The sequence below is a fragment of the Xiphias gladius genome, chromosome 18 (assembly GCF_016859285.1).
Source record: "Xiphias gladius isolate SHS-SW01 ecotype Sanya breed wild chromosome 18, ASM1685928v1, whole genome shotgun sequence".
Classification (NCBI taxonomy): domain Eukaryota; kingdom Metazoa; phylum Chordata; class Actinopteri; order Istiophoriformes; family Xiphiidae; genus Xiphias; species Xiphias gladius.
Window position 1 is genome coordinate 25,296,625 of NC_053417.1, and position 22,946 is coordinate 25,319,570.

Consider the following 22,946-nt stretch of genomic DNA (forward strand, 5'->3'; position numbering starts at 1 on the left):
ATAAGTGCCATCAGCTGCAAAAGCTGCTGCTGTTGCCAGTCTGGTCTGATGTCTAATGATGTACGCCCGGAGTCTTGCCACAAGTGAAACATAACCCCTCTAAATTTATCGTTTTCCAGAGGCAGAGTTTTTTTTGTTTGTTTGTTTTGTTTTTTTACAGCTAAGGCAATTTAGATGGGGATACCCAGAGGCATTCAAGTGCCAGGATCATCTTTTTTTCCACAAAAAATTAGGGAGATGTCATTTTTGCCTTGGGAGCTACTGGTCAGCAGGTGTACAGTAAGTGTAACTGTAATAATAAACTACAAAATGTCTCCATCTAGTGACTGAACTATTTCTTTGGAGTATGTCTTGGGTGTTCTTGGAGCACAGTAGGAACAAGGATCACACAAAGAACCGGTAAAATCTTGGGCTGACAGTAGATGAATTTTTTTCCATGGTTTAACATGAATCTGTAGCCAACCAGGTAGGACGAGCAGTGAGAAGGACGGCTCTGCCCTGACTGTATTTTCACACAAGTATGTTTGGGGACCATGTTTGACTGTGCCACTTCCTTGGTGAATTAATGATCCCTATTTTGTTTTTTGTTTTTTTAACCTTCAAAGCTCCTATAATTAATATTTTTACAGCCCCAAAGGATCCAACGTTTATGAAGAGTGTTTTATAATTATCATCCGAATCTGCAGTTCGCCTCAGCTTTAGACTTTCTTTTACGGACTGATTAATCAAACGATATAAAACGTGTGACTAACTGGGATTTAGAGGTGCTGGTAGGTGGATTTTGTTACCTTTGGATGGAGCCAGGCTAGCATTTCCAGTCTTTCTGCTAAACTAATATATATATACTGTACAGATATGAGAGCTGTATCAATTTTCCCATCTAACTCTCTGCGAGAAAGTGAATATGTTTCCCAAAATTTTGGACAATTTCTTTAAAACTACTGAGTTTGGACTAAATATCATAATCTTAGTCAAAATTGAATTACTAAAACTCAGTCAAGTGGTATAAAATGTCAGTATCACTTGTTAGAAGATCCCCTGTGAGTTCCTAATTCGGCAGTATTGTACAATGTCACTGTGACCACTATGGAAGATGTCCGTCAGCAGTTCCCACATCTACACTGCCTAAGGGACACAATGAGGCCGGAGAAAGTTCAGCAGCAGGTCACTCTTAATTGCACTGCAAAGGCTATTTTATTTTACATTCAAGACCGTCATCTCTGTCTTGCCTCCTCATTATCTCCCTCTGAGGGATGAGCGACAAAGGTAGATGGACGTACATTCGTCCTCCACGGATTGAATTTTAAGCAGTGTATTGAATTAAACACTGTGATAGCCTTTGTAGATATTCCCTGTCAGTGTTCTGCTGGTTAAAATGAGTCCAAAGTGACTGACAATACCTGATGGATGAATTTATTCATTCACACGGAAATCATCGGTGCTCAAAAGGCCAAGTTTATACACATGATCTGTGATCATTTAGTTTTTTCAGTCTAAGACACACTTGTTTGTTATCACAGCCCCTAGATACCAAGATGTAGCAAGACAGGGGTCTATAAAGGCTGAAACATTCTCCATGTAAAGAAAGCTAAACTGTCTAATAGATAAACATGGAGGTCCAAAAGTTGTTTTTGATCTTTTGCAGTTTTGGTGAAGTAAATGGCCCAAGGGTGGGGACAATGTCATTAATTCTGAAGTGTTGGAAAAATTAAAATTTCGACCCGTTGATGTCCAGCAACGAAGTTCACAAAGACAGGATCTTTGTGAGCTGTGAAACTGTCAATGTACGTACCAAAGTTCATGATAATCCATCCCAAAACTTGTCAATATATTCCACTCTGAACCACAAATGTCAAAGGTCAGACGATCCCCGTCATTAGGATTCATCCTTTGAGCACCGTGGATATCGGGATCAAACTTCACTGCAATCCGTCTGATAGATGTTAAGACATTTCACTAAAAGCCAAAAAAGTCAATGTCATGGTGGCACCAGAGGAAATGTCAGAGGATCACCAAAATAAGTAGGATTCTCTGGGGAACATGCATGTCTGTGAAAAAATTCATGGCGATCCATCCAATTGGTTGTGGTCGACCAACCAACGCTGCCTTCCCTAGAGCCATGGCTAAAAACATTATAAATTTGTTATGTAAAACGCTCAATTTATCCAAATTTACAGTGTACACGGTTTATTTACACAAAAGAATAGGTTGTGAATACAAGTATAAAAAAATTACTAAGTCTCCAGTGTCGGAAGTGGGATGATGCCTGGTTTTAGTTTTCATTAGAAGATGAGAGATAATGGCCAGCACTCCGGGGCCTGGTGGAGCGCTGGTGGGATTTCATAATGGATCACATGAGTTTACCTTTTAATACTGGAATGCAATAAACATTTATGAGAGTCAAAGAAAATATATAGTGAAAGTCTGGTATAACTTTCACTGTTGAGGTTGTCAGCCAGCAACTCTCTATCAGTCTTCCTGGATCCTGGTTGCTTCCTCGACAATGGGCATCGATCCTTGATGATAGCCCCTTATAATTAACCTGGTTGCATATAACATGTTAGTCCTTGTACCTGTTTGTCACACTTAGAAGTCAATGATTTTCTGATTTAATTACAACATCTGATGGAGCAGGATTTAGAATTTCAAAATTTGGAAGGACAGATGGCTCCTGGCTAACAATTACTTTTTATTCTTCACTAAAAATATGAGGAATAACATACATTTTGCATTCTTTACCCTCAACTGCCACCAGGGGTCTAAATGAAATGAGAAATAGTCTCATTTTCTTCGTGTTTTGATCCCTTCAGATCAACACAAAACATGCATGCATTAAAATCTCTCTGAAACATGTCACATAACACACACATCAACATTGAAAGACCAGTTTCTCCATATCCGTCATTATCTTGCCTCATGATTGCTGTTTGTTTTACAGGAGAAGAGAAAAAAATATATGTGTCTAGTCAAATCATTGAAATGAAGATGTTTTATGTAAGCTTTTTCAACAGTTTCACCAGAACAGGTTGTTTTAACCAGTAGAAAACTAAAGAAAATTGTCAACCGGTCATCACAACATTAAGAAATCACTAAACAACGGGACGCCTCAGTCCAGTGTGCGACCGGTAGTTGATGCCTACCTTGAGACCAGTCCACAAACAGGATGTTGAGCTCGGGTTTTGAGGATGACAATTGCAGCACTGATGTCTTTTGGAACCATTTGATTGGATGGTTTAGAAGACATTTCGGCCGCTGCTAAAGTGCACACAACAAAACCTTGATATTTCATATTATTAAACAGGAAAAGGACAAAAAAATAAAGACATAAACAAGGACCAAAACTGCACGGACTAGACGAAAGTACAGCGTCATATCTACAGTGCTCACAACATTAATGATTCAAAAGTCTGTCAGCACAGCACCAGCCTTTGAAGGAGTCAAACCTGGAAACAAAGGAACGGTCTCTGTGGCACAACAAAATAAAAAAAAAAACTAAAAAAAAACAAGAGCCCATTCCTTCCATCTGTATGTCAATTCATGAAAAAGAAATATTCATAGTATGTCAACATGAGACATACAACCAAAAGGCAAATAACTTTCTCAAGAGTATCATGTCTGGCTCCCATGACATGTTTTTTCTCCTTTGATAAAAGATATATTCGGGTCTAACTTGGCTCTTCCAGGTACGTAGGATGACCCTAGCAGCTGAAATGAAGCCTGTTAGGGCTAGAGCAAATGCTGGCTGTGAGATCTTGGGTATACGCGGCCTGTCCCCAAGAGGCAAAGTTGACTTGATTCAGGCACAGGTATACCTAACCACTCCTGTATTGTTTTGATTAGCGCTCTCCAGAAATGCAGAGCCCGAGGGCAGGACCACATTGCGTGGATAAAGGTCCCCTCATGCCTTTTACATTTTCAGCACAAATTGTTTTCTGGTATACCCATTTTATGAAGATGGACAGGTGTAAAATAATATCGATGTAGCATCTTGTAGTGTGTAAATTTTCCCTGAGCCTCTCTTATTAACCAGCCTGCACTGGAAATGAACTTTACCCGAGAGTCCTTTATCAGTGTTCAAATTCAAATCCCTCTGCCAGATAAGCCTGAGGTTCTAACAGCTGCCATATATTGTGTTGGGAATCATCGTTTAAAAGGTGGAGACTGAATGGTTATTTCTAGGTAATTTAAAAAAGCGCTGACACCATATTATCCTCCCTGGGCAAGTGCTTAACTACACTCCCCAGACTACTTCTTATTTGGAAATATCTCCAGAAGTCTGATCTATCTTTTAGTGTGAGCTGCCTGCCGAATTCTTGATAAGATTTGAATGTTTTACCAGCAGCCAGATCATCTATATTTCGTACACCACCAGAAAACCAGGAGTGTGAAGAATATACCTGCTTATATTGTGAAATCTTTAATAATTTGTGAATTTTGGTCCAGACCATCCTTCAGTGTAGTAAAACTGGATTAGTCTCTTTAATTAGTCTCTCCCCAGGCTTATTCAGAGATGGGGGATTCTACTTATCTTAAAATTTTAAGCATAACTGTTTTAGCTGTGTTCTGTCCAATGTCTAAAATAACTGTTTCAAGTACTCCTTATAAGCATCTGCTTACAACTACAGACGTTCAGATTTTATTTAATGCTTTTGGTCTGAGATGAAATGATAAATGGGTTTTTATAACTACTTTTTTTACACACATTTCTTTTTATATAACAATTTTACATAATAATTTATTTGTTGTTTTTGTATTTTCAGACCTGCTGATGGCTGGTTGGGGGGTTCATTTCCACAACAACTTTGTGCTCATTTTGTGTCTAATACAGCTGCTGCAGAGATAAAATGGGAAACAAAAGAATAGAGTAAAAAATGAACATACATTCCCACAGATATATCATTAAAAACAAATATAATTGGGAAAAAAACAACAAAAAAATAAATAATGATTATAAGAAAGCCCCCAGATAAAAGTGAGTTTTCAGAAGGGACTTAAAAGAAGATACTGAGTTTGCAAGTCTGATTCTACTAGATTCTAGTACTACTATCACTACTACTGATAATAATTATAATAATATGAATAGTAATGATGATTATTATCATTCTTTTCATCTTCTTCCTCTTCTTCTTCCTCTTCTTCTTCCTCTCCTTCTTCTTCTTATTTTTATTATTACCAGTTTATGTAGTAGTAATAGTATTGGGCTGTACGTGTGCGTATGAATACGACAACACGAGTGGAAAATGCCAACGACCAATCGTATGCCTGCAACAAAAAAGACCCGACACAACCTGATGGCCTCTGTCATTTTCCCTTGCGTTTTTTTTTTTTTTCTATTCCTGAACCGGCATCGTCGACCTCGGGATTGTCTGCGTGTTCCCGCCCGGTGCCCATATTTCCGACGCCACGTAAAGGCAACGTCGGCTTTCAGCGCAGGGTATCATGGCGCAGGGGAGGCCAGAGAGCTCGGCGGCGTCAAACTTTAATCTCGGCCGGATTCGTGCGGCGCTGAGGCCTTGCACCGTCTGAGAGCGTCAACGCCAGGTGACGGCGAGCGCCGGTAAGTCGTCTTAAAAACCGAGTTGGCAGAGTTTGTTTTTTTTTGAATGTGGCTATTGCGGACGAACAGACCGACGCGAGCAGCAGCGAACGGTCGTGTCCCGTAGGGAAATAACGTTGCGAGCCTCGCACGAACATGGCGCTACTTTTATGCGCAACGCCGGTCTCGAACATGTGAAATTCCAGCCGCTGCTTCAAACTCTTGCTTGGTGTGTCACCACACTAGGTTCCTGCTGTACACGCCGCAAAACGGCTCTTTCTCGGCACACAGACGGGCATTTCGTCAGTGGTCAAATCATGGCGAAAGTTGATTAGCATGACCGAAGTTGCCGAACAGTCTTCATCTCGCCGTGTTGTAGTCGTACCGATAGCGACAACAATAATAATAATAATAATAATAATGATAATGATAATGATAAGTGAGCTCCACTGACGCTCCATCGCTGTGCGTGTGGCTTCGGGCCTAGCGTTGTATCTAGCGTTGTATCTGAGCCATGGTCTAGCACTAGCTACCACATTTGAATGTTATCATGGGCCACACAGGGCTATTTAAGACTGAGGCCTCACTGTGCGCAGTATTTGGACGCGTACGGCTGCATGACCCGAACGACACAAGTGTAAACCGGTGGTGGGACAAAACTATGTACATCTACACGGTTTACTGTACTCCGGTGCAGATTTGACCCACCTGCACTTTACTCGGCTGTCTTTTCTTTTCGTGCCACTGTTTGCTCCTGCTCCACTACATTTTCAGAGGGGAAATATATCGGAGTTTTGAATCCGCTACATTTATCTGAAAACTTTAGTTACTGGCAGTTACTTTACAAATTAGGATTTTTTTTTTGCATACACAAGATATGAAGAGCTTATAAAACTATGATGCTCCACTTATAGATTGAACTAGCCAACGGTATAAACAGCTAGAGCCGAAACCACTGGTCATTTGCCGCAATATTAAGAGGCAACTACTTTGATAAATGTCCAACAGTCATTTTTCATGTAAAAATAACAAACATCTTATCATGATTCCAGCTTATCAGACGTGAACATTTGCCGTTTTTCCTTTTTTAAAAAGTATTATTCGTAATAATTTTAAGGTTTGGACAGAACCGTCGTTATGAGGATGTGAGTCTGGGCTCTGGGCAAATGTGACATGCATTTCTCACTATTCTCTTAATTTTTACAAACCGAACAATCAATCAGGAGATTAATCCTTAATTTAAATAATCATTAATTGCACCTTTTCATATAAAAATAGCTAAAAATTAGCTCCACCTCAACCAACTACAACAGTAAAATGTTTCCACATGAATACAGCAGTAATAATTTAATGATGCAATACTATAACACTCACAGGGATCATTTTACTACATTTAGTACTTTTATCTTTAATGCTTTAGGTATATTTTCTTGATTACACTTACATACTTTTACCTAAGTAACATTTTCAATGGAGGAATTCTACTTGTAATGGAGAATTTTCAAAGCATGGATTAGTACTTTTATTTAATCATCTGAATACTTCCCCCACCACTGATGCTTATGATAAATTCTTACTATAACTGTCGTTACAGGAGCAGGAATTACAGGAATGCAGGAGTTGGATGATAGAGCACATCACATGGTATTTGAAATCATCCCTGGTGGTAAAGCCTGAGTCAAAATACAAAATAGGCCTTCCGAGCGGCGCTAAAATTTATTCTACCGGCATTCCCCTATGCAAGACTAATGAACCATTGGCAACTTCACTTGGACAGTAATAGTCTTAACCGTAAAACTATAAATCTAGCCAGGAAAACTTCCACTTGAACTGGTAGGGGTTCATTTGACTTTCTCAAGGACACGTCAGCAGAGCACAGTTGTGGTAACTTAAGTAAAAGTAGAAATACAACAGTATAAAAATACTACCTCGCAAGTAAAAGGCCTCCATTCAAAACTTTTAAGTAAAAACTTTAAGTAAAAGTATGAGTATTAGTGCCAAAACATACTTCCAAAGTATCACAAGTGAGATTGCTATACTTATCATATCTTTCTTTGGAATAGTATAAATTAAAATATATTCTAATATATTAATTATGTCAGTTTGGAGATAAATTTTAATAACTTTTTATAGCAGTTGGGCAGTTTAAATTATGATGCATTGTTATAGATTAAAAGCTGATCAGATATTTTACATGTAAAATTTTAATCTGAAAAGTAACTATAGCTGTGAATTAAATGCAGTGTAGTAAAAAGTAAAATATATCCCAATGAAATGTTGTTGAGTAGAAGTATCAAGTAGAGCTACAATGATTAATGGAGTAGTTGATCATCAGAAAATGAATCAGCAATTATTTTGATATTCGATTAATCGTTTTAGTGATATATATATATATATCCCCCAAACAAAAATGCCAAACATTCAGTGGTTCACTGGTTTACTGCCTTTCTTTGTTATATATGAGGGTAAAATGAATATCTTTAGATTTTGGACAGATGTTTGAATATAATAAATAATTTTAATGTGTTACCTTGGGCTGCAGAAAATAATAACAAGCATTTTTCACTATTTTTGGAAATAATTGGCAGAATGATTGATTGTAAAAAAAAATATTGTTCTTGTTAGTTTCAGTCCTAGTATCAAGTAATATAAAATTAAAATACTCAAGTAAACACAAGAACCTAAGAATTGTACTTAAGTACAGCACTTGAATACACATACTTGGTTGCACTCCAGGGCACTGGCAGGGAAGATGTTTGCTGAAATCGTGCTTGAATATGGGTTGTTGATGTTGAAGGTCTGGCCTTGAAACCAATGATTAGGCCCGCTAAGATCGTGTCTAACTACTGCTGGTCGTCGTGATTGCATAAAAAGCTCTACAGCCAAAACCACACTATTTCTATGAGAAGAATATGTCCATTCTCACACTGTCTCTTATCTGAGTCTTGTTGCTGCTAGTAGCCTCGTGCTGGCCCTCCTTAGTGGGGAATGAGACGAGTGCATGCTGTGGGGAGTCTGTGGTTGCCTTTTTATGGCCAGGCCAGGCTCAGTTGAGGAGAAACAGGGGTTTATGTCGCTCCACTCTGGTGGTTGCCTTGGCCCCGGCAGCCTGGAGCAATAGCAGACTGAGCAGCTGTCTTAATGTGGTTGTTGACGTAACAGGTGCTGCTGTAGACCACACGAATCTGAGTACTGCTATTTTACAGAATGGGTTACACGTTGCTGATTTGATGACTTTTTATTATTGCAGAAAAAAAAATCCTTCCAGGTTATATGCTTCATATTCTCTGTCACGTATTCATTGTTTTGATTTTCAAAGAAGCCTAAGCTTAACACTTGCAAACTAAAATATGAAATATGCATAGCCAAGATTCAACAAGGTGATTCTGTAAACAGTAGAGCTTTTCTACTGTTGATGCTGAGATGACAAAAATGCAAAATAGTGTTGAGGCCTGTCTGTAAATTGCCTTTGTTGGTAATTCCAAGCTTGCACCAGCAAGGGGCAACACTTGCATTGAGACGGAGAGGCAGAGAACACACAGTAAGCACCTACATGTAAACTGTTTTTGATTTACCATTTTTATATGCACAGAACAGCTCCCAGATAAACAAGCTGTACCTTCACTGAATACTTGGGACTCTTGGAAGTCACACTGTGTTATGAAACTGGGATTCATAGTCACGCCCTGCAGTGAATAAATCTAGCCAACTTTTTTTTTTTTTTTTTTTTTTTTTTTTTTAAGCTTTAAATGAAGCAAGATGGCTTTTACAAGAGGATGCTTTGTTTTTTTTTTTTTGTAATGTTTTGCTTTTGTTTCCATTCTGTGTTCTGCCTTTGAGTATTTTGCCTTTGTATTTTTACTCAAATATCTCAGTAACTTTTTCGATTGTTTGCCACAAAAGTGTGTACAGACATTATATGGTCTCAGACAATGTATCCTGATGACTTTGGAGAAAGCTTGACTTTTTCCTGTAGCACCACAGTGAGGTTGATATTTGTGGCTTTGGTTGAAGTATCTCTACAACAATTGGAAGGATTGCCATGAAATTTGGTAGAGTTTCTTGGTGCTCTAGAGGGTGAATCCGAAAGACTTTGTTGATCTCCTGACTTTAGAGTTTTCACTTATCCTGTGAAATATATAGACGCCCAGCTGTCGGATTGGCACAACATTTTGTGCAGACATTAATGGTCCCCAGAGGATGAATCCTACCGACAGACATGATCCGCAAAGTCAGTACTTTTCTTCTACTGCCACATAAGGTTCACATATGTGGTTCTGAGTGAAATCTCTGGAAAACTATGGCATAGATTCCCATGAAAATTGGTGCAGACATTAATGTTCCTCTCAGGATGAATTATAATAACTTTTTTTTAACGTTTCTCAGTAGCATCATCTCAGTAGTATCATCAGATCAAAATTTTAATTTGTCCAATACTTCAGTTTATGTCCAAATACCTGCAACCTTTGTGTTTATTGCTAATTAGCAAACGTTAGATGCTGAAAATGGTCAACATTATACCTGCTTAACACCATCATGTTAGCATTGTGAGCATGCTAGCATGTTGACATTGAAGTTTTGTTCAAAGAGTAACTGTGCCTAAGTACATCCTCACAGAGCTGCTAGCATCACTGTACACTCTTAGCAAAAATACCAAACACGTGATGGCTCCAGCGCCTCAAATTTGCATCCATTTTGATAATTTTTAATTATCATTTAAGTAATTTTTAAGCAAAATTCTCAACTATTGCTGGTTCCATCTTTTTTGCAGTTTGAAGAGGTGCTGCTTTTCTCTGTTTTTGTATCACTGCAAACTGAATATCTTCAGGTTTTGCACTGTTGGTCAGACAAAGAAAAACATTTGACGATGTGACCTTGGACTGTGGGGAACTGTGATGGGAATTTCTCACATGTTTTCCTGACATTTTATAGATTAAAACGATGAATCAATTCAGCGAGAAAATAATCAGCAGATGAACTGATAATGAAAATAGTTTCTAACTGAATTCATAAAATTAATATCTTAGGGTTTTGGACTGTTGATCAGAGAAAAGTAAAAACATAATGACATTCCCATCAGTCTCAGTTGTGCTCTGTGTTAGCATGGTAACACACTAAACTAACATGGTGAACATTATACCCGCTAAACATCAGCGTGTTAGCATTATCATCGTGAGCATCTCAGCCTTTAGCCCAAAGCACTGCTGTTTCTAAGTGCAGCCTCACATAGCCGCTAGCATTACCGTAGACTCTGAGTCTTGTTCTTGGATATTTTAACTCTGACTCAATAGGTTTAATTTGGTCAGAGCCTTAAAATGAAATTACTCTGAGGTTTATATTTACAGTAGTTACGATTGTTTGTCTGTCTACAGATACAGTAGTAACATGGTTCCCAAATACAGACATAGACCCTCTCATCAACCTGTTTAAGGAATAGAAAATAACATACTCCAACAATCCTCTAGAGTTTTAGGCAGGGTGTTACCAAGTCTTGTGACTAACAACATTGTACCTCACTGAGTGTTTTTTATCCTGAATATAACCGCAGATCATGAGTTCAGCTCCAGGGGCATGAGGGCTAATGCTGTGTATAGTATGTGATGAAAGGGGGCACAGGGACCCTTTCACCTATATAGCTAGGCTGTGCCTGTGGGTGGGGTAGTTGTCTGGCTGTTAAACTGGTCTCTCTGTGCTCTTCAGTCACAGCACTGAGATTGTTTCCACACCTCTGCTGTTTCCCTCCCTCTCACCTTCCCTCTCTCCCTTTCCTTTGAGAGTATAAATCTGTGTCAGCTATTCTTGGAGCTAGTTGGTAAACACACTGATTTTAAGTTGCTCAGTATTCCTGCCTGTTGGAGTTTGAAGCTACCCATTAGAGTTTGCTGTTTGTGATCATGTGTTGTAAAAGATAAAACAGCCAAAACGTGAAGATGAAGAACAGATGTTAGAGTTGAATGACTCCCACTTTTGCTAAAGACTTTTTTTTGCATTCATAACACAGGACAGTGGGAGTAAGAAATCACATACACGATCCCGTGAAAGAAAAGCTCATCACTTCTATGTAAGGAAATGTCATTATCCACTCTAAGATAAAGACAATCACTTACACATAAGTTATGAAGATGTTTTTTTTTCAGTGCAGGTCTGGTTTGTGAAGCCCTGTTTGCCCTTCAGAGAGCAGTTTGATCCCCTGTAAAGTTATGTGGACTGCTGCATTGCTGAACCCTGGTGTGGAATGTGTGCTAAGTCCTTTGGCCAGAGGACCAGGGGCTTTATTGCAACCTTTAAACAAATCTCTGAAAGGAGATACCTGTGTATTTTGAGAAGGGATGATCATCTCCAAATATTGACAAGAAGCTTGGATCGGCCTTAAATGCAGGTTCCTATTAAGTAAATAAAAACTGGTGTTTTAAAAAAATCTGTTGAAATGTTTTACTGCTTTCTACCATTTGTTCTTTTTCTTCTGGTGATTTTAATAGGAGTGAATACCTGAAATTTTATCCCCACTACAATGTCACAATCAAGTGTACTTCTCAGTAAGCAGCAATGACGTATTAACAGGATTATAGTATCAAATATATTTCAGAATTGGAAGCAGAAAACCTTTTCTATGATCCGTATTTAATAGATTATTAGGTGGTGGCGGTTCAACAGATTTCAACAGGGGAAAAATATCCACATATGTGGGGTCACAAAAAAAAAAATGTGGAAGAACGTGAAATTTAGCTGACTCTGTTTGCTCTGTAAAGTGTCAGAAAATAGTGAAAAATGGCTTTCACAATGTTCTAGAGACCAACATAAGGTACTCCAATTTTTACTTTTGTCTGACCAACAGTCCAAAACCCAAAGATATTAATTTAAGGACTTCAGCTAGCAACATTTCAATTTTCAGTTTAGTTCATGCACCGATTATTTTCTCGATTAATCGATTCTTCGTTTAAGAAGAATGTGAGAAATGCTAATCTCAGTTTCCCATGCTCCAAGGTGGCATCTTCAAATGTTTGGCTTTTTGTGACCTACAGTCCAAATCCAGAAGATATTCAGTTATATACAACAGAGAAAAGCAGCAAATATTCACACTGGACAAGGAGCGGCAAATTCTCAGATTTAAGAAGCTGGAGCCATCATATGTTTGGTATTTTTGCTAAGAGTCAACAGCAACGCTAGCAGCTCTGTGAGGCTGTACTTAGGCACAGTGGTTCTTTGAACCCAACGCTAACACTAACATGCTAGCATGCTCACAGTGACAATGCTGACATCATGATGTTACGTGGGTATAATGTTGACCATGTTCACCGTCTGAGTTTAATGTGTTAACGTGCCAGCATATGTTAATTAGAACCAAAAACAATGTGCAGCTAAGGCTGTTGGAAAAGCCATTCATTTTGCAGATATTTGGTCATAAATCAACACTTAAAGTATTGGACACATTAAAATTTTGACCTGACATTGGCTAGATGAAAATTTGTGGGATCAACAAAGTTATTACAATTCATCCTGAGGGGGTCATGGATATCTGTAATGAATTTAATGGCAATCTATCTAATAGTTGTCGAGAAATTTCACTCAATTGTCAGAAATTTCAACCTCATGATGGGGCCAGAGTAACAGAAAGGGGATCACCAAAGTTAGTAGGATTCATCATCTTGGGACCATGAATGTGTATACAAAATTTCATGGCAATTAATCCAATAGTTATTGAGATATATCAGTGGGGACCAAAGGGATGGACCACCGACAGACAGACCGACATTGCCATCCCAAGAGCAATTATCCAAATAGTTCCGAGTTGACTTTCTGTTGATTGTCTAATCATTTCATTATTAAGAGTGTGTTTCTGACACCTGAGTCGTCCCCGTGCCTGTTTGTCTGCGGTGAGTAGGGCCTGTGCTGGTGCGTTTGTGCTTTGGTAAGCTTATTGGAGAATACCATGACGGGAAGGTCTGTGTTTTGGTCGGCTGCTGTGCTGATGGTGGTGTGGGGGCCCAGGCTCGGCTGGCTCTTCTCTCAAAGGCAACTTACTCACACTGACTGACCGCACAGACATACCAGGGTGTGTGTGTGTGTGTGTGTGTGTGTGTGTGTGTGTGTGTGTGTGTGTGTGTGTGTGTGGTGGAGGGGATTATATTCTCCCCACTGCATGTTAGGTGTTCTTCCGGACCCCTCCCCTTCCCTGGAAATGGACACTGGTGTATTTTTAGCCCCTGAGCACAAGCAAGCTCTCTTTCTTAAACACGGGCAAGGAGCTGGTTGTGTTCACCAGAGTCGTGCTGAGCTTCGCTGTCGTATATTCGAGACTGTTGTACGCTGTCAGTTTGCTTGTGAAACGTGCGTGGAGGGGCTCGTCAGGTAGGAGAAAGAACAGTTTGGGATTTTTGATTGATACATTTTTTTTTTTAATTTATTTGAGCCAGTGCCCTGGAACATGGCTTAAATGTAGGGCTGTATTGTTTCTAAAGTGATCATTATTTACCAGTGAAATTAACTCATGGAAAATTGTTTTGGCTTGTGTGTTCTGTTTTGCTTTTCATCTGGCATTGAGCTTGCAGAGTTGTAAACTCATACACCTTTTGTTTTTGATCTTTGCTAGGACTATTGTGTGACTGTGAAACTTTCTTCAATGTTAAACGACTTCATAGCCATTTCTCTTTTCCTTCACGATTAGAGACCGCTGTGTTTGATAATGGTATTTTTTGGTATAAGAGATTCCACGCTTTCAGAAAATTAGTCAACAGCTGTTTTGATAAACAATAAAGGATTTAAGTAATTTTTCGAGCGAAAAAAATCCCTAATTCCAGCTTCTCAATTGTTAGGATTTGCTGCTTTTGTTTTTTTTTTGTTTTTTTTTTCTTCGAAGTGAGTCATAGTGAGTCTGAAGTCATAGGTATTTTGCACATTTTTTTTTTGATATTGCTGGTTCCACCTTGTGCAGTGTGAAGATTTGCTGCTTTTCTCTGTTTTTGTATCACTGCAAACTGAATATCTTCACGTTTTGGACTGTTGGCCAGACAAAGCAAAACATTTGACGATGCGACCTTGGACTGGGGGGAAACTGTGATGGGAATTTCTCACTGTTTTCCTGACATTTTATAGACTAAAACGATGAATCAATTAAGAAAATAATCAGCAGAATAATTAGTGAAATAATCGCTAGTTGTAATGGTATGTAAACTGTAGCTTTGTAATTTGATGTACGTTTCCGGCGTTTCTCTCTTTCAGATGAAAACGGCATTCTGAGCACAACCACCGGACACTGATCACCCAGAGAGAGGAGAGATGGAAAAGCCAGTCTTGCAGACACAACCATCCACCCTTCCCTTTTTCGACACGGCCCACGCCTTCAACCTGCTGAGGGGAATCCATGAACTCAGAGCTGAACGGAAGTTTTTCGATGTGACTTTGTGTGCTGAGGGCCGTGAGTTCCACTGTCACCGCACAGTGTTGGCCGCTGCCAGCACGTACTTCCGGGCTATGTTTGCAGGAACGCTGAGGGAGAGTGTTATGGACCGGGTAGTTCTACACGAGGTGTCAGCTGAGCTTTTAGGTCTGCTGGTGGACTTCTGCTACACGGGACGGGTCACCGTCACTCAGGATAACGTTGACCTCCTTCTGAAGACGGCCGATCTGTTTCAGTTTCCCTCAGTCAAAGAGGCCTGCTGTGCATTTCTGGAGCAGCGCCTGGATGTTTCCAACTGCTTAGAGATCCAGGACTTTGCAGAGGCCTATGCTTGTCGAGAGCTGGCAGCCAGTGCTCGCCGCTTTGTCCTGAAAAACATAATGGAGCTGGCTAAAGGGACGGACTTTGAGCGCTTACCTTGGAAGCGCCTGCTGGAGTTTATGTCAGACGACGAGCTTTGTGTGGACAAGGAGGAAACAGTTTATCAAATTGCAGTGCGCTGGGTGAAGGCTGATCTCCAGCGGAGAATGCACTACTGGCCCGAGCTCCTCCAGCAGGTCCGACTCCCTTTTGTCAGGAGGTTCTTTCTTTTGGCCCATGTGGAGAGCGACCCACTGGTCTACCTTTCACCCACCTGCCTCCGCATGGTGAATGAAGCCCGTAGCTTCCAGTCCTGTGAGTATGACCGCCATGACCGGCCCTGCCACCGCATGCGGCCACGGCCATCCACAGGATTGGCAGAAATCCTGGTGGTGGTGGGAGGATGCGACCAGGACTGTGATGAGCTGGTCACAGTGGACTGTTACAACCCCCAGACTGGACAGTGGCGCTACTTGGCTGAATTCCCTGATCACCTTGGAGGAGGCTACAGCATAGCTGCCCTCGGAAACGATATGTACGTCACAGGTAAGTCATGCGCCGACATCCAAACACTTTTCTACACACTTTTTCAACAGTTCCTTTGTATCAGAAGGCGAAGTACAAGCCACAGACAATGTGCAGTGGTTACAGTTGCTATGTATATTAGACTCATGGTACTGTGAAAGCTCCAGTCAGTAGATTTCCACTCCCGCTATTTCATCTCATGAAATGGCTGTCGGGCAGAGCTTATAAATAAACTCCAGGCTCTTTGACGTGTGGCTCTATGTGAGAACAAGGCTAAGTCAGGCAGGACGGGGTGTGCTGCCAGGACAGCAGCAGTGGGGTGGTGTTGTCATCTTCATCATCATCATTGTTACTGGTGATCCTCCCTAACCTGAAAAGAAGGCCTGTGATTCCCTTGAGAAATCATCCTAGACCTTCACTCAGAGATTGCGGGACGCTGACGCTGGGCCATAAATTTAGCAGTGTTAGCTCACTGCCTCGATGACAGAAATAACAGCAGCATATGATTGCATAATGTTGACAGGCACATTTAGTTTTTATAACATTTTGATACGAATTTTCTTCAATCATTTAAGATATAATATTTATGTATTTGGTGTCAGGTGTACTTTAAATTTGAATAAAAATGTAATTAAAACTTTCAGAAGCTACACTGCGTCTTTAAGGGCAATAAAGTATCTTGAAATATTAAATCTTTGCTGTTGGCTTGTCAAGAAGGAGGACTGCAAGTAGCAACTACTTGCAGAGGTTATCTAGAACGTTCTTCGCACATTAACTGGGTTTCTGTGAAGACAGGGAATCAACAGGGTGTCCAAGGCTCTTGGAAAAGTCTTAAATTTGATTTTTAAAATTCAGACACATCTTTTGGCCTTACTTTTAAAGTAAAATTTAAATTAAATATTGAGGTGACGTCTAGACCCATGAGTAATCACACGACCCGCAAGATTTAACACTGGGCAATAAAATATAAAACTGTTGTTCTTGTGTCTCGACTTTCTAGTACAAGCACTATTATGTTGGCAATTTAAGATCAAACGGGCTGTAAAAAGTTCTCTGTATGTGAGGCAAGCGGTCGGGTTGTTTGGATTTAATTATTTGTGCAATCTGAGCCCGGACTAGTTGAAGTGATAAACAATTCAGCAGAAGTGGTGGGAGTCAACCAATTAGGAAAAGTGAGATAAGTCATTTATGTTTGATGCGGTCAGCTGATAGCAGCAGGTACCACATCTGAAGGAAGATATCCAGACTTTGTGTGCAAGTAAAGCTAAACTACCAAAAACTTTGACTGGACTGCCCACTCTGCTATTTCAGAAAAGACTATGCCAGTAATGATTTCCTAATCCTGAATGTTTAAGACCTGTGTATTCTTTTGATTCCCGAAGTTATATCATGTATAACTCATAAATAACAAAGACAAAATGTAGAGCTAGTCCAGTAAATCAACCAGGCCGACATATCAAGGAGAGAAGAAATTCCAAACTAGGTTTGGTCATTTGGAAATTTTCTCCACCAGAGAGCACTGATAAAGTTGTCTCCCGCTCAGTATGTGTCTTGGTCACAATTTTCAAAAATGATAATAATCCTAGAGAAAAGTGTCAAGATTGTTATGCCTCCGCGCTGGCGACATTTTCTTTGGCCGGAGGCATATCAACAGTCTGGCATTATTTTTTCCTATGAACACGATATCTCAGGAACGCCTTGAGCGACTTTCTTCGAATTTGGCACAAACATTCACTTGGAATGAAGGATGAACTGATTAGAATTTGGTGGTCAAAGGTCAAAAGTCAAGGTGACTGTGACACAAATGTCTAATAGGGTAAAATGATGAAGTGATGATATTTTTTTATCTAAAAAGTCAAAGGTCAACTTCACTGTGACATCAGAGTGTTCTGCAAAAACACTTTTCTGGGCATTTTTCAACGGTGCAACTAAGGAACAGAAGGGGGAGATTGCGACCGTATTTCACTTTTTGTCGGATAATGAATCGGTGACACTAATCTCGGGTGCCCACCTTGAAACTGTAGTGATTGTATAGATCGTCTGTGCTGTCGGGTTGAAGATATGTGTCAAGCATCCACGTTTTAAAATTTGTAGCTTCTGTGCTTCTGTTTTTGTTTCTTTCAAAGAATTTATACCCTAATACAGTAGACATACAGCAGAACAAGAGAACAAAGTCATGTCAAATCAATTTTATTTATATATCCCTATATCACAAATAAAAAAATAAAAAAAAAATTATACTTAAGAGTCTTCAGTACATATAGTATGATTCTGGACAAACCTGGCTGTAACCTGCAAGTTGACTGGTTGGCTGAGGCATATAACCACAAGACCGTAATTCTAGTTTATGTCATGTGTTTATGTAAAAAAATTACTATTGGCTGATAAAATCATTATTAGATTTTTTTTTTAAAACTCCAAAATATTGATATTAGTATTGGACACAAAAATCCAGCATTGGTCGGGCTATATTATAAAGTACAGTGTGCTTAAATCTTGGTTTTGTGGGTTAATTTGGACTCAGTTTTACTTGGACGTGTGTTTAAGTTTCAGGTGGGGACAGGGTCTGTATTACATATTATAAGGATTTCTAGTAAATTAGAATGAAAAGCTACTAAAATTAGTTATTTAGAAGGCTTCTTTTTAGACGTGTGAAGGATTATGTTTTGTGTAATGCATGTGTGATTGAAAGGAGGTGATCAAAATTACAAGGGGTTGAAATTAGTTTCCTCTGTAGAATGGCTGGACTCACACTTAGAGATCGTATAATGAGTTCAGACATCAGGAGGGGGCAAGGAACAAGTTGAGGTGGTTCACGCATCTAATCAGGATGTCTCCGTGACACCTTCCATTGGAGGTTTTCTGGGCACGTCTGACTGGTAGCGGACCCCGGGGTAGACCTAGAACACGCTGAGAGATTATATATCTCATCTGGCCTGGGAACGCCTCAGGATCCTCCAGGAGGAGCTGGAGATTGTTGCTGGGGAAAGGGACTGGACTGGCTTGCTTAGCCTGCTGCCACTGCGAGCCGACTGAGGATAAGCAGCAGAAACTGGATGGATGGATGGATTACTTTATGTGATTTTTGCATATATTTGTTAAAGCAATATTGGAAAAATATCCACATTGATACCATGATTTATTTATAAAGTATAGGCCACTCCTAATGTTAATTTGTTCTCCTGTGAAAAGGGTTTAAAACTTACTTTGTTGACTTCAAAAAGACTTCAAAACCATTAAATTTGATTTCAGAAAGTGCACAGACACCCTGGTGAAGGCAGACAACATTGTTGTATATCTAATAACACATACAGACAAACCAAGAACACTGTTTTGCTCTATAGCATATCTCATTGTGCACCGTGATGCTGAACAGCAACAAATGGCAACATTTTTGCCTGTTAATCGTTAAGACTTCATGTCTGTGTCCTCCAGGTGGCTCTGATGGCTCTCGCCTCTATGATGGTGTGTGGCGCTACAAGTCCAGTGTCAACGAGTGGACAGAGGTGTCGCCCATGCTGAAGGCCCGCGAGTACCACAGCTCTTGTGTGATGAAAGGTCAGCTCTACGTGGTGGCGTCGGACAGCACCGAGCACTACGATCACGCTCTGGACTGCTGGGAGGCCTTACCAGCCATGCTGCACCCCATGGACAACTGCTCCACCACCACATGCAGCGGGCGCTTGTATGCTATTGGCTGCCTGACCGGGGAGGACACCATGGCCATCCAGAGCTTTGATGCAGACACCAACCGCTGGTCCATGGTCAACTGTGGACAGCTGCCTCCTTGGTCCTTCACACCAAAAACTGTGACCCTCAATGGCCTCATCTACTTCGTTAGGTCAGGAGCAAACTTTAATTTTACAGGTTCCGTAGTTTCCAGCTAATTTTCCCGAAAATTTCCTCATAATTTCCAAAAAATTAGCCGGTATTTAGCTATTGATTACGAAGATACTTCTGAGAGAGGCCAACCAAAATGCCAACTGGTACTAAATATAGGGGAAATGGAGAAAGTGTTAGTTGCTACTGTTATTATGTACCTGCTCATTATATTCCAAAATTTTATAGCATGAAGTGTGTTTTATTTATTCATCATCGCATCACTTTGAAAGACAACACTAAGGAATTTCCAGTGCAGTTGAAAACCAGAGGTAAGCACGCAGTTCAACCAGTTAGCAGCATAAATGTAAATTAAGCGTTAATTAGATATTTTCCAATTTCCAAGTGGATCAATAATGCATGGCAGATCAGTCACAAAGAACTGAAGCGAGGAATTTTTGTTAGTCTTTCTAGAAAACTCTGGATACTGACATCTGTTTATGAACTATTTTTCATTCAGCTTTTAGATGATTTCCTAGTTTTTTTTAGGGGTTTTTTTTTAACTTGAATATAACAAGCGGATACTTATTAACTGTAGCCACTAACACTTAAATTTACTTTAGTACTGTAAATAAGAACAGCTTGAGGAACCTGTACTTTACTTGAGTATTTTATACTTCCTTTCAAGTTTATACTTCCACTCCACCACATTTCAGAGGGAAATATTCTTTTTTTTTTTTTTCGATTTGAATTTATTTGACAGTTGTAGTTATGGTTATTTTTCAGATTAAAGTTTAATATAAAATTATTTTAAGCTTGTAAAATATGACACATTAAAACGAGTGGTTCCCAAACTTTTTGAATGTGGCCCCCAACCAAAAATACTGTCTAGTTGTTGACAGTTCCACCAAAGGGAGATTTACTGTCTTCTCAAATATTTCTCATTAAAATAACTGTTTGAGATCCAACTCAAAGAGTTCACACAAAAAAGCATTATTGGGAGGACATTTTTCAAATTTATAATTTAAATAATCATCTCAATGACCCCTCAGATTTTTCTTGTGAGGCTTTGGAGGGGGACCAGACCCCTAAGCTACGAACCCATGTATTAAACTACCTAAAACTATATGTAAAATAGTTAAAACTGGCCCCACCTCACACAGATATAAATAGTGAAATGCTGCTTGCATATTGATGCGTCAGTATTAATCATGTAATTTATTATATCAGTCAAAGGAGCAGGTTTTCTGCAGAACGATTAGTTTTACTTTTAAAAGTTGTAAATTTAACTGATAGTATTTGTTAATACTTTTACTACTAGTACTACTAGTATTTTACATCATTGTACCGGTACTCTTACTTATGTAAAGGATCTTAGTACTTCCAACACTTATTCCAGTGAAGGGGACGGGAGTTAAACCACTATCCTTTTGTTTCTTTTCGCTGTCAACAGCTTTCTACATAAATTTGTTACAATGCATTGTTGATAAGGCTGCTTTATAGATGTCCTTACTTGTAGAATAACTGAATATGTAGGATATGATTATTTAAAAGGCCAGTAAGAAAGATTTGTTGAGAATACATCACGGGTGCAAGAGTCAGTGAGGTCAACACGAATACATTTGAAGCATCGATTGTTTTGGCAGTGGCTTGACTTTGGTTTGTCTCCATTTGTAGGGATGACTCAGCTGAGGTGGATGTTTATAACCCTCAAAAGAACGAGTGGGACAAAATTAGTCCCATGACACAGGTTTGTATTTCACATCAGACGTTTGTCTCCTAGCATGCTATTATAAGCTGTCTTTTCATTATTTTTCCTTAATCTTTTAGATCTCTTTGCACCGTAAACAGAGGTGTCAGCCACACCGCAGTATATCCATCGGAAGGTGTGCTGACGTTATATAAATACATAAATAAAAATAAAAGCTGCTTCAGTTTAATACGGCGGTGTGTCACTAGTTGATATTACTTTTTCTGAATGGAGTAAACGTGTAGATGGATGAGTGAATGTGGCCATTTCAGTGAGGTCAGTGGAAGACTCTGAAACTCTGTCGCCAGGAAGTTTGATTGATTTCTGTCTAACAGTAAGACATGAACCTATGAACTTAATTATTGCAGTAAATTAATGCAATAAAAGATTATCGGGTGAGTCAAAAACATTGCTTATATAAATAAATAATACTATTAGATAAATTAAAATGCAATAAGAAATTAAGCTTTATACTCCCCCCCCCCCAAGTCGGTTAAAAAAAAAAAAAAGTCTTCTTTTACCACCAATCAGTTGTTGAATTAAAACTTTATTTATTTTACTTCTCTCTTTAGATTAATAGCTTTTTTTTTTTTTTTTTTTTCCCCCCTTCCCCCAGTTTGTTAGTTTTCCTATAATTTTGGTCTTGGCACACGTTAAATCATTTATCTGTTCCCTATTTTCCCAAAGCAACATTACCAATTTTCCTTATTCACCTTGCAACATAAAGTATATTTAATTTCATTTAATTTCTTTTCTCCAGGTCCATGTTGGAGGTAGTGTGGCAGTCCTGGGGGGTAAATTATACGTGTCTGGTGGTTATGACAATACGTTCGAGCTGTCAGATGTGGTGGAAGCCTACGACCCGACCACCCGCACCTGGACTCTCGCTGGACGACTACCTCAGCCGACCTTCTGGCATGGCAGCGTCAGCATATTCCGCCAGTTCATGCCCCTGGTGTCCAGTGCATTCGAACCTACTGACATACCCGAGTCAAACGCCATTCACCTGCACCGGCACCAGCGTCACCAAGAGCTCCACAATCTTAACAACAATCTCAACCAAAACCAGAACCAGGATGTGAACCCAGCGCACTGAGTTTGGACGTAGAAATCCCTCTCACACACGTTCTGTTCTCCCTCATTATGCCATCATTAGTTTACTGCGAATTTACCTCATTACAATGTTAAAGCTGTTTCATGGCAGAAGAGAAGACTGAGCATGTACAAAGTAGTCTGAGCTCCTTGTAATCCACTTGACTGCTAAGCTGTCAAACTGACAAGTCTGTTGACTGGATGAATTACAAAGAGGCCATGTGTTTCTTAGCCTTGTTCACTGGGAAACAGTCCCAGGTGGTTCCCATAGAAAATAGGGAAGCGGCTGTGTACTGCTCTTTAGTGGAGGTGGGGAAGCTAAACACATTCAATGGCTAAAATAGACACTTAGTCCTTGTCCTCGAAGTCTTTCGTCTTGTAAAACTGAAATATAGTGTCTGAAAACACTTTGGATTTCGAGCTGAAACAGTTAATTGTTTAGTCTATCGACAGAAAATTCATTTGCA

General features: G+C 39.6%; 1 protein-coding gene across 4 annotated transcripts; it reads left to right on the forward strand.

Annotated features, from left to right (window-relative positions):
- The first annotated feature begins 5,374 nt into the window (after positions 1-5,374).
- Positions 5,375-22,946, forward strand: klhl21 (kelch-like family member 21). Of its 4 annotated transcripts, none has more exons than XM_040153118.1 (5): positions 5,375-5,557; positions 14,756-15,839; positions 19,254-19,659; positions 21,315-21,387; positions 21,468-21,819. In XM_040153118.1, exons 2-5 carry the CDS (start codon positions 14,813-14,815, stop codon positions 21,540-21,542), a joined length of 1,581 nt encoding a protein of 526 aa, XP_040009052.1. In that variant the 5' UTR covers positions 5,375-5,557; positions 14,756-14,812; the 3' UTR covers positions 21,543-21,819. The 4 variants fall into 4 exon arrangements, with proteins under 4 accessions (XP_040009052.1, XP_040009049.1, XP_040009051.1 ...); XM_040153115.1 differs by lacking the exon at positions 21,468-21,819 and adding an exon at positions 22,148-22,946 and having other exon boundaries at positions 5,376-5,557; XM_040153117.1 differs by lacking the exons at positions 5,375-5,557; positions 21,468-21,819 and adding exons at positions 7,149-7,180; positions 22,148-22,946.

Bases quoted from the DNA above. Each gene is read 5' to 3' on its own strand.
- klhl21 (XM_040153115.1), top strand. From the start codon at position 14,813: ATGGAAAAGCCAGTCTTGCAGACACAACCATCCACCCTTCCCTTTTTC. The intron at 15,840-19,253 runs GTAAGTCATGCG...TGTGTCCTCCAG, and splicing joins AAACGATATGTACGTCACAG to GTGGCTCTGATGGCTCTCGC. The intron at 21,388-22,147 runs GTTTGTATTTCA...TCTTTTCTCCAG, and splicing joins AAATTAGTCCCATGACACAG to GTCCATGTTGGAGGTAGTGT.